The sequence below is a fragment of the Telopea speciosissima genome, unplaced genomic scaffold, assembly GCF_018873765.1.
Source record: "Telopea speciosissima isolate NSW1024214 ecotype Mountain lineage unplaced genomic scaffold, Tspe_v1 Tspe_v1.0021, whole genome shotgun sequence".
Taxonomy (NCBI): Eukaryota; Viridiplantae; Streptophyta; class Magnoliopsida; order Proteales; family Proteaceae; genus Telopea; species Telopea speciosissima.
Window position 1 is genome coordinate 230,753 of NW_025317357.1, and position 17,087 is coordinate 247,839.

The 17,087-nt window shown below is 39.8% G+C and overlaps 1 protein-coding gene across 2 annotated transcripts in view; it reads right to left on the minus strand.

The window, feature by feature from the left end:
- Positions 1-1,236: 1,236 nt before the first annotated feature.
- Positions 1,237-17,087, minus strand: part of LOC122647307 (autophagy-related protein 13a) — a 37,876-nt gene continuing 22,025 nt past the window's right edge. Inside the window, exon 3 of one of the 2 annotated variants that reach the window (XM_043840729.1) lies at positions 1,237-1,817. In XM_043840729.1, coding sequence (XP_043696664.1) covers positions 1,481-1,817 — 337 coding nt within the window. In that variant the 3' untranslated portion in view covers positions 1,237-1,480. The remainder of the gene's footprint in view (positions 1,818-17,087) is intronic. The other variant, XM_043840730.1, reaches the window with a different exon arrangement.

Here is a 17,087-nt window from a genome sequence, read left to right on the forward strand (position 1 = left end):
TGACACCTCTACCTCAACTTAAGAAACAATTGCACTCCAAGTCGCTAGGGATGTAAACGAAAATTTGAAAATCCGTATTCGATCCCCGTTCTTATTCGTTTAGGAGAATTCGAATCGTCAGAAATATAATTGGATTCGAATGTGATAATGTCCCATGCGACCGAATTCGATCCGTTTACATCCCTACCCCAATCCGAATCCTAGATCTAACCTTGCGGCTGAAATCCGGAGACGAGTAAGCTCGGCGGAATTCAGATAGCTTCGAGTGTAATCTCTTGACGAAATCGATTTCAGCCGTCCGAGTAGATCGGATGGCGTTAACAGAGAAGGAAGAAGCCGAATTGATGAAGTTCCTGCGATGTCGAAGTAAGTGGCCGATGTTCTTGAGAAGTGTTGGCCCTATTTCTCATCAACTGCAAATCTGCATTAGTTTAAGTCTCTCATCTCCCTCCAACCTTTCGAGATGAACGACATAGCCTTCTCTGCTGTTGCTGCAAAAGGCGAAGGTTAAGCTTCCGTTCAGATATTCATCAAGCCTGACTAGAATTTCCTCTCTGAATCAAGGGTTTCGAATTAGGGTTTCTCCGATTCTATTCCAAGGAGAGAAACTGAGAAAGGTATTTATACAGAGCTTGGGAACACAACAGGAAAGAACCAGAGAGAGGCGGAAAAAAGAAATACGTGAGGACTTTCCTTCTCGTTCGAGGAGAAGAGAAAATTTCGGTAATGAGTGCAATTTCCAACTTCAACTTTATCACTCTAAGTTGTTCCGGAACGGGCAGATCAACTTTTCTTTTTGATCTGCCAATCTTTGTTCTCATGGTATTTTTACCCGGTTTGTTCCGCCACAACAGAAGATCAGACAGGATTTATCAAACAGAATTCTATTCTCATGTTGCTCTCACAGAATATAAAATCACCCGAATCACTCCCACAGAGTGCAACCGAACGCAGCCTTACTTTTCTTTTAGAAGAAGTGGGAGAGGGATATATAAATTCTGAAGATATATGCGCCCCACACACAAGGCAGGCAGAAATTACCGTCTTACCCCTGCCTTGTATGTAGGGCGCAAATGACAAGTAGAGGATTTCGATTCGAAGATATATTGGCAAGTTTTTTTTTTTTTTTTTTTTTCAATATATTGGCAAGCTTACATGCCAAGCCAATGAGGATAAAGGAGGGAGACCAATTTGTATAGTGAAGGCAGAGCGCACACCCTTCAAACTTCGTTTAATTAATTCGTTCTGAGACTCAAACTGGCACCCTATAACAGACCCAGAATTAGAATTCTTTTTCTGTATATCATCTCAGCTTCCAGTCATAGTATGTATGTACATGCATTGCCTCACTCTTTTTCTCTCCCCTCTTTCCAGTGAATGAGTTCCTTGTTGACTATGTTAAACAAACATGTAGCGACATACCGGAAACAAATTAGCAGTAAAACCACTGAAAGACAACATACTTAACGAAGTATTAATATTATCCAACAAAATCAGCTGGTTTTGATTCTTCTTTGTTAACCAGCGACGTTCCACTCTGAGAGAGGAGTAGGTCCTTCATTTCTCTGTAACTTCTGAGTTCAGCCAGTGCATCAGCTGTCCTCCGGGGCACAAAGAAACCAGAAGCGGCACTAGCTTCTCCCTCAAGTTCACTTGGAGAATTAGATGAGTAACAACTATGGTCTTGGCGTAAAGGTGGTGCAGTCCTTAGCATGTGAACAAGAACGCCAACAGCAGCATCTTGAGATTTTCTGCTCGATGAGAACACTTGTGAAGTAGACTCAGTAGTTTCTTTCCCTTCAAGGCTCCTGCCAGACCTAAAAAGTAGGTATTGCTGATGTCATGGCAGATCAAAACCAATAGCAATATACCATCGATGGAAAACTACTCAACTCAGCCTAATTCCATCAATGACCAATAGAAAACTACTAAATTATGTTAAGGGGAAAGTTTTCATACACGGTCGTGTAAACCATATATGTGAGAGGGTAGGAGTTTCAAGGCATTAATTAATGGGTAGAGATTTATGACTTTTCCAACTCTTTGTGAGAGAGCCTCTCACATGCACGGGTTACACAGACATGTATGAAAATTTTCCCCTTATGTTAATGTAACATCTCAAATAAAAGTAATCATGGGAATGCCAAAGAGGGAGCGGGCAGATAGCAAAATACCAATTACTGATCAATGATAATTACTAAATCGGGTCTAAATAACATCTCAATGGAAGTAGTCACTGGCTCACAGCGATTGCCCCCCCAAAAAACAAACAAAATTGATGCTACAAATGGAATAGACCTAGAAACTGACCCCGGTTCTTGTGTTCATATAATGTTGCTCAAGGTCTTTGTGACTAAAAATGAAAAAGGGGTAGGGAGGGTTCATTTGACAAATGCCACTTGAACTTCTCAATATTCATCAGGAACACTATTGATAGGAATCAAGAGATAGGCCAACGATGTGATCTTTCATATATATATATATATATATATATATATATATATATATGTGTGTGAGTTTTGGGTGGTGGTGTAGGTGGGTTGGTTCTATAAGGTTTTGAAATCCTAAGCATAAGGCTAAAGATTTTAAGGAAACCAAAAAAAGGGTTTATAGAGCTAGATCCATAAGGTCTTAAACGTGCAGCTAGACTAGGGTATTCTCTCTTATAATCTTGGTATAAAGAGTAGGGACCTTGCAATCATTCTTTATTTCTCGGATTTTAACAGCCGCAAAGCCTAATAATAGAAAAAGTTCAAGAACTGAATAAATACTGCTCTCCAAAATATAACACTAAACAGCAGCCTGAACATGCAAAATGGTGCAAAATATTCAAAGAAATGTAGAACACCAAGCAAAAAACCAACATTACACTGCAGCAAGAAAATAAAGGTAGCAGTTAAAAGCGTACAGCAGCGAGAAACCTTTTGAGGATCTCTGACAACCATTTTTACCCAACTCAAAAGATAAAACATTGATATTTGTTAAAGACATTCAGCAACGGCCATTCTTGATTTCTAGTACAATACAGCTCCATTCCTAATTTTACCATATTTAACAAAAGCCTACTCTGATTCTACGGTTCCTCTTCAAGAACTGACCCTTGTCCCTTTTTTTCTTGGGGGGTGTAAACCTTCAACCTTTTCTTCCTTCAAAATTACTAATATGTGCCCTTAATGCCCCTCCCCCCCTAACTCCTACATTCAACACTATTAAAACTTAAGAAGTGTTTAAGAAAACAGTCAAATCCTACTTAACTAGTTAAATACCATAATACAATACTCCTTCAACCTATTCACCCTAACTTCCTGGAAAGCTTGAGCTTCTCTGTTAATTAGATTCCCAATGGCACCGGTGTAGCTGAAGCTCCTCTTCAATCTCTCCCCATTTCTTTTTAATGAATGAACTGAGATACAGAAATATTCATTGCTGGGTATCTTTTGGTCATTAATTTCAACCACTCCATTTCCTACTTTTAATAAAATCTTTTTCCATATTGATTCAGTTTGGTTTATCCATGATTTTGAACATGGACTAACCCCCTGTTAGAGTTTATGTAACAAGGGTACTTTGGGCATAGGTTTATTATCTTGTTGTCTTGTATTGTACTTTTACTTTTATCTTTTACCTCCTTAGGGAGGTGTATGTAATTCCTAATAGCTCATGTTAGTAAACCAATATAGGGGAGAGAAATCTATTCTCTCCCATATTCGGTTGCACACTTCTTTCTCCCTCTAATCTACTCCACTTCTATCTTCTCTATTGAATCGATCCTTGCAATATTTCCAACTTGGTATCAAAACTTGGTTTGAGAGTCAACCAAGCTTGCACATCCTTTGTACCTCTCATTGGAACCCTAGAAGAGTAGAGGGTTCCAATAGAGGTGTTATACCATGTAAGAAAAACACAGTTGATCTAATGGAGTTCTCCTATCAACTAGAAGACCTAATGGAAGAAGATTGCTGAGTGTGAAGGCCATTTGATGAACAAGGAAGCCTGTACACTGTTACTGCAAGCTTCTCATTGGAGTTCTTGTTTCTCACTCATCAAGCAACATTTGGGAGTGGGGCTGGGCTTGCTAGAATTGCCCAGGGGGTAGCTTTCAACTCTCCATAGTCTTGGTTTCTGAAGTTATGGGTTGTTGGAGCACAACTCAATCCTTATCTGCCAGGTACAACTAGGGATGTAAATGGATATTCGTAAATCCGTATTCGATCCGCATTCGTATTTGTTTAGGAGTATCCGAATCCATCCAAAACTAATCGGATACGAATATGATAATCCCCCTATCCGACCGATTATTATCCGATTCGTTTAGCAGTCTGACATTAATAAAATATCTGAAATATAACTCTATGTTTGTCTATCCTTTTAAGTTACCTTATTGGATTTTGTTATCTTATTTTTATAAATTTATAAGTTAAGATAATGTGATTCTTTTTCTAGATTTGCTATTGGTTTATATATATTATTTTATGCAATGTGATACATGGAATTACATATCTATTAAAAAATCAAAAGTAAAAAACGTAAGAGAATAAAAGACTAAGAAGAGTAGAAGAAATTTGAACTCTCAAGTCTCAACCCTAACCCTCATCATAAAAACGATAAATATATCAACGGATAGTCGAAAAATCATATTCGATCCGTATTCATATCCATTTAGGAGAACTTGTATTCAAAAAATCACTGTCCGAAAATAATCCGAATTCGTCCGAAAACCGATAGGATATTATCCGAATCAGTCCGAATATAATCGGATACGAATATGATAATGCCACTATCCGACCGAATTCGATCCGTTTACATTCCTAGGTACAACCAGTTTGGGTTTTTTTTGTTAAATCTTTGTTTTGTCTGAAATACTAATTGTTGTGATGTTTGGTTGCTATTGGTTGGTGAGTTACATCATTCGAGACTTGTTTGTTGTTATGGGATGAAGATACACAGTAAAGGGTGTATGTGATTTGATTTTCTTCAAGTTTCTATGGTTTGCTTCCTTGCTGGAATTTTTTTCTAAGTACTAGGAAGAAGAATTTGGGTAGAGTGTACTCCCCATTTGGTTTGGATATCAAACCGATTTTTTATGTGTGTTCATGTATTATGTCGGAGGCCAGTGGACCAATGAAAGCTTCGACTGGTGGTTTGAATGGTATCAACCCCAGACTGATTGCATTTGAGAACCCCAACACCTAGATATCCATTGTGAAGTTGGACAACACTAACTATTTGGATTGGGCTCATTCAGTGAAGTTGTCTTTGCGAAGTTGGACAACACCAACTATTTGTATGGTTCCCTTCCCTCTATTTGTGGTAAGGGACCTGCCCCAACTATCTCTTTATTTAGTACCGTTATTTTGTATCATTTGTTGATGATTGTTCCCGAATTATATGGACCTTTTTGATGAAACATAAAAATGAGGTCTATGATGCTTTCAAAACTTTTGTCAAATGACCTATACTCAATTTAATACTAGAATTAAGGGGGGGGAGAGTACATGTATGGTAGACTCCAACACTTTTTTACCGATAATGGTATTATCCATCAACTTGCTTATGTTGACACACCCCAACAGAATGGGGTAGTTGAGAGGAAAAATCATCATGTATTGGAAGTCACTAGGAGTCTGCCATTTGGCATGCATGTCCCTAAGACCTATTAGTTTGATGCCCCCTTTTTTTTGGATGAATAAATAATTCATTACCAAAGGGAAGGGGGGGGACCCCAAAGGGAAGGGGAGAAAAGCAAACAAAACAGCCTATCCAAGTAATCCAACTAGAGGGGACGGACGGAGGACTGAAGTAAAGACAAGGGAGGCCCTAGGAGACAACAATAAGTCTATTCCTTAGGGTGTCTGTTACATTTATTTTTTTTTTTGGGGGGGGGGGGGGGAGAGGGGAAACCTTGGAGCTAACATCGAAGGAAATGGCCTTCCAAATCTTGTCGAATGAGTGGGAGTTGGAGGTCCATCTACGAAGATTATGCTCCATGCAAATATGATTGATAGTAGCGCCAAATGCAAGCTTGCCAACATCACAGATAGTGAAACCAGCATAAGTCATATCTACCAAAATCCGTTATCTCTAAAGGGAGAGGATCTCCTGTTTCTTGGCCAACATTTTCCCAGGATTGTCATCCAAACTGCGGAGAAGGGGTAGGCGAAAAAGAGGTGATCAGCTAAATCCATTCTCCCAAGACTGTCTGATGCCCTTCTTACTGTTGCCTTTTTAATTATTGTTAAAGTGCAGCCACGGTTCAGTTCTCCTAGTCATAGTTCTAAATCTTGTTGAGATCTTGGCGAGATCTCAAATATCTCGAGAATCTCGAGCTCCTCGAGACGAGATTACATACGAAACTTAAAACCTGCAGTGTTTCAAAAATTTCGGTCGAAATCTTGAAAATCATGGATATCTAGACCTGCTTGAGAAGAAACTACTCTTGTTTCTTCTCGAACACTATGATATGGCATTCATATGTCATGCAGACAGAAGACAATGCACGTCGATTCCATCAGACCATGAGTGGACTTGATCCAACACGTCAAAGTTCATATTAATAGACAGTCACAGACTCACAATATTGTATTGTTGGGACATGGAAGACTATGGTGTCTATGACATATGTATTGTTCACTGTACTTGTGTGTCTATTTAATATGCATTGTTCACTTTAGGTCCTTGACTATTTCTTAAATAATTATTCAATCTTATGTGTCTTCATCCATTATTGCATAATTTACTTGTTTTATTTGCCCATTATGTCTCATAGCACTCAAACAATGTGTATAGGACTATAGGCAAATATTATATAAGGATTCGACGTTTACTGCCAACTAAGTGTGCAAATCCAAAGCAAAAAATTAGGTGCTTTTTTTTTTACTATTCGAATAGTTAAATATGTTTATTAAACCTAAAACAAGCTTCTCTAAAAGTTTCGGAGCCAACTATGGTCATTTGCCCACCAAAACATCAAACCGAAACAAAAAAAAATGCACTATCTTGCCGAGACACCTCCTCGAGACCAGTTTTTGAACCTTGCTCCTAGTGTGACTAGATAGATTATAGTGTCTGTCCAGGTTCATTTTGCACATGTTAACTGTGCTCGATTAGGTTTCTATCAATCATTCCATATTTGTAATAATTTCATATGATAAATAAAGTTGTGGCCTTTGTTACCTTGACAAGCCCATCTATTCTCTCCCATCCTCTCTTCTCAACTTGGTATCAGAGTGAATACTCCTTTTTCTTTTTCTCTTACAAAATTGTACTTGCCACCGCCGCCACCAAGGCTTCGGCCCCTTGGTTCAGCATGGTTGACTGAAAATGTGATCACGCATGTTGCACCATGCTAACCATTGCTGACCACTGACCATCAACCACTGCCTGCCGCCACTTCCGTCATGGTGTTTACTGTCGCCCTCATCTAGGGCCCTTTTTCGCGTTGCCCTTGTCGGCCAACACCTGCTGCCCTGGGCCCCTTTTTCTGGTACTGCCAGTCACCCCTGCTATCAATGCTGCCTGCTAGCCCTCCCAAGGCTCTATTTGCCTTTACCAGACCTGCCAGGAGTCTCCCCTTTTCTCACCGGTGACTGCAAGGCCCTACAGGGGCTCCGCCATCCTGCATCGAAATTTCCAGCGCCTTCCAAGGCCCCGCCTGCCTGCACCATGCCTTTCCAGACCTCCTAGGGCCTCTGCCTTCCCTGCCAGGCCCTTCGTTTGCTCCTGCTGGAGTCTCTCAGCCCTCCCAGCCCTGTTGGTGCATTGCTGGACCTCTCTCGGTGCTCCCAACCTTCTCTAGGCAACCTACCAGCCCTCCTAGTCACTACTACGCCCCTGTCGATTGCCTAGATGCTGTGTTAAGTGCTGCTCAGCAATATTTTTCTTGTTGCTGAGTTCTTCACTTGCTGCCTTGGTAATTATTGGCTTTCCATTTTGCTGCTGAGATCATCCCTTTACATTCAGTGAGTGCCCCATCTCTTCTTTACTATGAAAAGTACAACAACCTCTACAGAGGGAGTAGAAGGTAGTGTGGTGGGCCATCTGGGCACCCATGGCCATAACTTTACTCTCCCCATTGGACCAACAAAGTTAAATGGATCTAACTACCTCACTTGGTCCCGAGCTTGTATGCTCACTATTCGTAGCAATGACCTCTTGGGATACTTGAGTGGTGATAGTCCCAAACCATAAGATACTGAAGCTGCTAATACATGGATGGCCCGTGATGCCCTTGTAATGTCTTTTTTATTGAATTCCATGGAACCCACAATTAGTCCCAGTTTTGTTCTATTGAACTTGGTAAAGGAATTGTGGGATGCTATCAGGAACACCTATGCACAGTCGAACAACTATGCACAGATCTATGAGCTACGTCAACAGGTTCGGGAAACTACGCAGGAGTTGTCACTCCCTGCATATTACTATGCCCTTAATAACTTATGGCAGCAGCTAGACTTCTACCATACAGTTCCATGGTTGACCCCACAGATGCCCGCACATTCTAGACTGAGAGCGAGATGGAACGTGTCTATGACTCCCTTACTGGGTTAAACCCGGAGTACGATAAAATCCGTGTTCAAGTTCTTAGCCTGGACAAGTTTCCTATCTTACTTGAGGCATACAATCTGGTTCAGCATGAGGAACTCCATCGGTCCCTTATGATGCCAGCTATCACTCCTTCCCATTCAGCTCTCACCTTTACTCCTCAGCTGATGTGACTAAACTGGCTGGTTTTGGTAAAGATCCGATTAAGAGTGATTACTGTGGCCACCCTCGTCACACTAAGGAAACTTGTTAGAAGCTTCATGGACGTCCCAAGAGAGGGGGACATGGCATAAAGCAAGGCACCACATGCTCTCAGGCTCATGTGGCTGATGCTAGTGACGGTTCTTTTGTGGTTCCTACTTCTTCACCCTTCTCATCCAAACAATTAGTAGCTCTCCAACGAATGATGGCTCAAATGGGTACTGCTGCTCCTTCTACGGCATCTTGCACCTCAGCTTCACACCTTGCCCAATTAGGTATATTCCTCTCTTCGTCCCAACCTAGTCCCTCCTGGCTCTTGGATTCTAGAGCTTCGGACCACATGACCAGTACTTTGGACATGTTTAATACATATACTCCCTGTTCAGGTAAAGACAAGTTTCGAGTTGTTGATGGATCACTCTCTACCATTTCTGGTAAAGGCACTGTTCCCTGATCTCCTGCCATATCTCTTAGTCTGTCCTTCACGTCCCTAACCTATGTGCTAATTTACTTTCCATTAACCATCTTATTGTTGTGACTTAAACTACAGTGTTCACTTTTTTTCTACTCATTGTGTCTTTCAGGATCTGGTGACGTGGGCAACGATTGGATATGGTAAGGTGCGAGATGGCCTTTACTACTTGAATCTAGTACTTCCTGCAGCATCTCCTCCAGTCTCTGCACACACTCTTCGGGCACAAAGTCATCTTCAGCAGTTACGTTAGTGACACCGCCGTTTGGGGCACCCTTCTTTTCCTATCTTGCATCGTTTGTTTCCTTCCATAATAAAACACTGTCCACAGGGAAGTTTTTCTTGTGATGTGTGTGAACTGGCTAAGCACACTCGTGTTTCTTATCCACCTAGTGACACTAAAAGTAGCATCTGACTTGTGGGGACCTTCTCGTGCAGTTACTCGGGGTGGATATCGTTGGTTTATTACCTTTATTCATAACTGCACTCGTTTAACCTAGGTAAATCTCTTTCGGACAAAATCCGAAGCCTTTTCTTGTTTTCAATCCTTCCATAGTTCAGACTCGGTTTAATACCCAGGTTTGAGTCTTGCGCAGTGATAATGGGACAAGAGTATATATAATGTAGTCCTAGATTTGAATAGTCAAACTAGGAGCCAAATAACCAGGATCTGATCTGAACAGTAAATCGGGTAGGTCAAAATAGGTGATTTTGGTCAAATTAGGGTTAGGGTTTAGTAGGGTCTAGGGTTTGATGGTAGGGTTAGGTCAAGTTGATGTTGGGGAGCCTTCCAGTGAAGGCTATGTCAAGTTTTGATGGATAGAAGTATGCTGGAATTAATCGGCAGCAAGGTTTGGGTTTTTAAAAGAGGAGAAGAGGGATTTCTAGGGTTTAGGATGGTCAGATTAGGGAGCAGCTTGGATCGAGTTTCCTATCGAGGGAGGGGAATATTCGATCCAAATTTGGGGGTGTTTTAATGGTTGGAATGGTCTGTGGTGATTTTAGGGTGTTGGAAAAAACAAGAAACAATGGGGGAATTCTAGGGTTTGGACTATGAGAGGATTAGAAGAAGAATGGTTAGGGTTGGGATGAGTCAAACTCACTGTTGTTGCAGAATTTCCTTGGCAGCAGCTTGTTTGATTGTAGAACTTGAATAAAAAAACCAGAACTTGAACTAGAACTTGAATGTAGCAGCAATGGAGAACAAAAAGAGCTTGAACGAACCACCTGGGCTTCACACCGCAAGGCGTCGATTGGATCAAACACCAATCCACCAGCCTTGATCAAACACAAGACAAAAATCTTCAATAGAGAAGAAGAGCAGCAAAAAGATTTTCATTAATAAAAAAAATCGTGTTCAATGCTTGCCTCCATTACAACCTTATATAAAAGACTAAAAAATACTCCTATACTAAAAAGGAAAAGGCCTAACCCAATCCTTAACCTATTAGGTAACCTAAACTGACTAGGAAACTGAAATAGACTCAAAACAGAGTCCTAATCCAGCCCAACTAAACACTTAAAAGAAGACCTACTAAAGTCACTTAAATTGAACCACTAGTTAACCAGTTCAATTTAAGAACAAAAACACCAAAATAAACTAAGATTGGAACTAAAACAGCTAATCCCGTATGCAACCTAATTACCCATATTTTAGGCCCATAAAAGTGGCCTATTACATAGAAAACCCATGGGATCAAAGGCCCAACAAGTATATAACCCAACCCTAGACTTATCACTAACCAAAGAAGCCCAGTTCGGTGATTAATCTGCATCAACTCTCCCCAGGTAGGACGAATTTTGTAGTGATGAGGGGGAAACAACACATGAGTTGCAGATTTGACTGCTCCCAAACAGAATTCTGGTTGCTTGTAGACTTTAGGAATGTAGTCTTCAAGGCGTGGAGCTTTCTCTTCAAAAAGCCATGGTGGTATAACGAACTCTATGTGCTCGACCTCTGAATCAATATCAACTATGAATGTCGTATTCATAGAGTCTTCAACGTTGGTAACCTTCTCATCTAAGACTTGAGGCACAAGCTCTACCTCTTCAAGAACAACATCTTGAATGTTGATGATTTCTTGTGGAGTGTTATTGACCACCACTTCATCTTCCATGATTTCAGCTTTGTCTACTATGATCACTTCAATGTAGACCTCTTCAGTAGAATCTTCTACATGTTGAACTTCTATCTTTGAAGCTTCAAGCACTGCCTCTTCTTTATCATCACAGTTCACTATGATCACTTTAGCTTTAACTGCAACTTCAGACTTCTTTTCTTTAAATGCTTCCTTTGATGGTGGAAAGTTGAGCTCAGTCTGTGATCTAACATTATTGGTACTTGACTTCCAATAATCCTCAATTTGCAAACTGAATCTCATTGAAGGAGGCTTTAAGTTGTCTTTGGTTTTGAAGACCTTTTGGTGGTAATGTTGTCGAAGAGAATTTGACTGACCTTGCCGTCAAGCTTTGAATGTCCGTGGTAAATATTTCTTACACAGTTCTTCTTTCATCTCTGCCCAATAAATAGGGTGTTGCCTTCATACTTAAGATCCCTTTCAGTAGTTCTCCACCGTTCACGGGCGAATCCCATTAGCTTAGTACGTGCTAGTCTCATCTTTATATACTCAGAGCACATCATACCAATCAAAATAATCATCTAAAACAAATAACCAATCATAAAATACATGTGGATTGTGTTTGCCATCATATTCCTTTAGATCGAGCTTGACCTTTTATGTATCATCAAAGCGTCAATAAGGAGTACTAGTATCGGCATTAAAATAGGATCTCACATGGTCTTCAAAGCTAAGTCGAGCCTCTAGAGTTCTCTGACGATCCCTGTATTTTCTGTCTTTTCTATTTGTTTCCCTGCTTTCTCTATTCCTTTCCCTGTGCCTTCAATTAGGTCGATGAACTTGAGATTGTAATTGATATCTGTCCTCTTCCATTGGTAGATTGCTAAGATTACTTGATGTTCAATGTCTTCTAGGAATACATAGTGCAACATTTTCCATTGATTCAGACTGGGAACATTCTTTTCAAGAGGGGAATTTTTGTTTTGGAAACTTACTTTGGTTTAGTTGGACAGGATTCCCCTTCCAATTTATACCAAATTATTTTCATTTGGGGAAGCTTGTTATTCTTCACATTCCAGAGAGCAACCTCAAAGAAGTTTGGAAGGGCTCTGATACCACTTAACGTAGTCCTAGATTTGATAGTCAAACAATGAGCTTAATAACCAGGATCTGATTGAACAATAAATAGGGTAGGTCAAAAAAGGATATTGTGGTCAAATTAGAGTTAGGGTGTGATGGTAGGGTTAGGTCAAGCTGATGTTAGGGAATCTTCCAGTGAAGGTTACGTTAAAAAGAGGAGAAGATGGATTTCTAGGGTTTAGGATGGATCTGGAATGGTCTGTGGTGATTTTAGGGTGTTGGGAAAAACAACAAACAATGGGGGAATTCTAGAGTTTGGGCTGTGAGAGGATTAGAAGAAGAATGGTTAGGGTTGGGATGAGTCAAACTCACTGTTGTTGCAGAATTACCTTGGCAGCGGAGATAGGCGTATGACCTATCTCTGGTACTTATAATATAGGTCGTACGCATTACTTTTTCCTCTAGTCTATTGCCATGCTTTAAAATAAGACCTCCTGAAATACATGTTTACTACAACAAGATCTTAATCTATTCAATGTTTTAGAACTATGTCTATTACCTCATTCCTTCCCACATCCATACAGCACTACTTGCAAAAGTAATTAATACAGTGGTAATCCATCAGTTGTTTACAAAACCTTTCTCAATATCACTAGTACTCATATTATAGGTCGTACACCTTACTTTTTCCTCTAGTCTATTGCCATGCTTTAAAATAAGACGACCTAAAATACATGTTTACTACAACAAGATCGTAATCTATTCAATGTTTTAGATAGCTAAGATGAGAGAAAGGAAGAGTAGAGATTTCGATCAGGTGAGGTGTATCAAGAGTAATGAGGGAAGAGTGTTGGTCAGGGATGAGGACATTTGTGAAGAGACGGAATGAGTATATTTGTGAACTATTAAATGGAGATAGGTCGAATAGAAACAAGCCGAACAACTATATTATTCAATAAGACACCACAAGATATAGATATGTACGAAAATTTAATGTGGCGGAAGTTAAAGAAGCCTTAAGAAAGATGAAAGTAAGTAAGACACCAGGCCCAAATGAGATGCCAATAGTATTTTTGGAAGACCCTAGGAGATTGTGGGGTTTATTAGTCATGCCAGATGAATGGAGGAGAAGCATTGTAGTCCCAGTCTAGAAAAACAAAGGTAATAAAGTTGCAATAACTATAGAAGCATAAAGTTAATGAGTCACACTATGAAACTTTGGGAGAAGGTTATTGAAGCCCGTTTGAGAAGAGAGACTCGTATCTCGGTGAACCAATTTGGCTTTATGCCAAGCAGTTCCACGACAAAAGCTTACTACTTATTGAGGCGGCTCATCGAAAGATATAGAGATAGCAAGAAGGATCTACATATGGTCTTTATTGACCTAGCAAAAGCTTATGATCGAGTTCCTAGAGAATTAATCTGGAATATCCTAGTGAAGAGAGGGGTGTCGAGTATTTATGTGGATGTAATTAAAGATATGTACGATGGAGTGGTGACTAGTGTGAGATCTATGGGAGGCCAGGGTAAGGAATTCCCAATTACGATTGGGCTACATTAGGGATCAGCCTTAAGCCCTTACCTATTTGCTCTTATCATGGACGACCTAACCAAGAGCATCCAAGACGAGGTCCAGCGTTGTATGCTCTTCGACGGATGAGCCTAAAGCAAGGATCAAAGCTAAGTTAGAGCTTTGGAGATCTATCTTGGAAACAAGAGGTTTTAAGATTGGTAGAACGAGTCCTTCTATGATGGATATTGACATGGTGCGAATTGAGGAAAGAGAGATGCTGCAAAGCAACTATTTTAGATATCTGGGATCAATCATAAATAAAGAAGATGAAATAGAGGATGATGTTTCACAGAGTTAAAATGTGATGGTTGTAGTGGAGAAGTGTGTCCGGAGTGTTGTGTGACCGACGTATTCCTTTAAAGCTTAAAGGAAAGTTTTATAGGACTGTTGTACGACCGGTTATGATGTATGGGGCAGAATGCTGGGCAGTTAAGAAGTGGCATATTGAGAAGCTTTGTGTAGCAGATATGAGGATGTTAAGATGGATGTGCAAAAAACCTAGGAAGGATAAAGTAAGAAATGAGCATATTAGAGCTGACTTGGGCGTTGCCCCTATCAATAACGAGCTCCGAGAGAGTCGTTTGAGGTGGTATGGTCATGTTCAAAGGAAGCCTAAGGACGCCCCAGTAAGGAGGAGTGATATGATCCCGATTGAAGGAGCTAAAAGAGCTAGGGGCAGGCCTAAAATGACCATAGGAGGAGAAGTTGCGAGGAAGGACATGCATAGTATAGGCCTTGTACCATATATGACCTTGGATAGAACCTATTGGAGGGCAAGGATATCTAGTTGAGATGTTCTTGACTTGCTGGGCTGTGCCTCTTTCCTCTTACTTTCATTTTTCTTTTATTTTACATCTCTTTCAGTTGTCAGTTTCCGTTTTTCATTTCTCATCTCATTTCCCACCCCTTTTTTCCCATATCTTCATTCCCCCTTCTTTGTTGTTTAGACCTCAGTTTTACCTATTTTGTTTTGTTTGGATCCATATAGCCGACCCCATTAAGTTGGGATAAGGCTGTGTTTGTTGTTGTTTTTGTTTTGTTTTAGAACACTGTCTGTTACCTCATTCCTTCCCACATTCATACAGCACTACTTGCAAAATTAATTAATACACTGATAATCCATCAGTTGTTTAGCTCCCCACTCCCCCCCCCCTCGCCAGACAAGAAATTGACTAATAGAATTGGTACTACTTCCCCAATCCAAGCATCCTTCATCACAAATTTGTGGGCAACATATATCCACTGTATTTTAATAGTCCCTCAAAAATACTTTAAATAATCCATTTACAAGCAATTGGGACGTGGAGACCTGTTACCACCAAAGTTAACAAGCACCTTCTTTGCCTGACAAATCAAATTCTTCCGTAATTTCGTTAAAAGGCGCGTCATCCAAACAAGGCTAGAAGGAAAGAAGTTCTGAGACCGATGTTCAATATGTACATACTTTGAAAGAGATCTTTTCATTATACAAACCTCAAATGATACAAACCTCAATTAAAGTCTGCAGAAATCCCAACAAAGAGAAAACCTCCATCGACCATTTGCTCCTAAGGTGGAAAAAAATGTAAACACTCCCCATGTATTGAGAATACTCAATTTTAAGTGGTTTCACATAGCAACAGTTTCACTTATATTCCTAGTGGTGCTTGAAACTATTACTTCTTATTGCAGGTTGGAAGCCTCTTCTAGAAGTTGAAATTTTGGTTTATTTAATTATATGAAAAAATCAGGGTTTTGATATTAGAAACCTCCAACATGAATAATAAGGTATTCTAATCACTTAAGGGATTAGGGTCAGAAAACCTCATTTAATCCAGGATTGTAGGGATTAGGGATTCAAAATTGAAACCAGAATTTAGCAACTTCCCAAATAGCACCTTTGATTTAGAAACTCATAAAATAGCAAGTTGCCGAAATTAGCAGCTAGATTGGAAGATATGGGGTACTCTCAAAAACATAGAACAAGAACTCACTGAAATCTTGGTAATATCTCGTTTTTTTTCAAAAACCAAAACGAGATTAGAGCCAAAATAGAAAAACTATATTATCTCGGCCGAGATCGAGATCTCGAACGTTCGATCGAGACTGAACCAAACCCATGTATAAAAATGACTTAAACTCGACCAAGACCGCTCTCGGTAGTCTTGCTGGTTTCGGCACAGAAGCTCCAGAAAAAACCAAAAACTTGGTTTTGATCCCATTTTTCAACGAAAAAATCGTTGGATTGTGCGGAGATACTTCAACAAACATCGAACTTGCAAGATCTACAACAAATCCAAAGAACTTTGAAGAAGATTTGAACATTCCAAGGTAACACTTTTCCCTATATCTCTTTTTTTCCAAAGAATATGTTCAAATCTTGGTGGTTGGGTGTCAATTTAATATATGTTACACTTTGGCCGATCTATGACTTGATAGAGGTCTATGTTAAGATTGATGTATTTTACATTTTTACATTTCTAATGCTTATTTAAGTTGTTTTACATTAATTGTATGCTTTGATAAATTATGTGTGAAAAAGGGCCTATTAGTATGTCGTAGCCTACCAAAGTCAAACTCCTATTTGGACTTTGATTTTGGAAAATCTGATAGCATCATTGTGTTTAAATGGCCCATAATAGGTTGTATGCCAAGTTTCATGACCAAACTAGGTCAAAAACCCACCGAAACCATCAAACAAGTTCAAAAACAAAAAAAAACAGTGCACTAACTCTCCGAGATCTCGGCCTAACTTGGTTTTTTGGTTGACTGAATTGGGGTCCGAAACTGAGTTCTCGAACCATGCTAAAAAAAACAGGAAACCAAAATAGAAACAGTCTATTAAGGAGGACAGAATCAGAGAGTAACTGAAATAGCAAGTAGGAACCAGGTTTGAAGAAATCAAAGGGTTACCAAAATAGTAAGTTGCCGAAAATAGTGTAATAGGGCAGAGCCCTAGAACACCAGAACCAAGAGAGTGAAGAGAAGAGATGGAGAAGGAGAATGGAGAAGAGGGGCAGATTAGAAACTGATGATCGAAATTGATCAGTCCCCTGTCCCATAGCTTTATTTATATGTCAAACTTACAACCAATAATTCCCATCACAACTAGGAATCATAAGGGACAGAAAAATGAAACATTATGTAACTAGGATTAGAACTA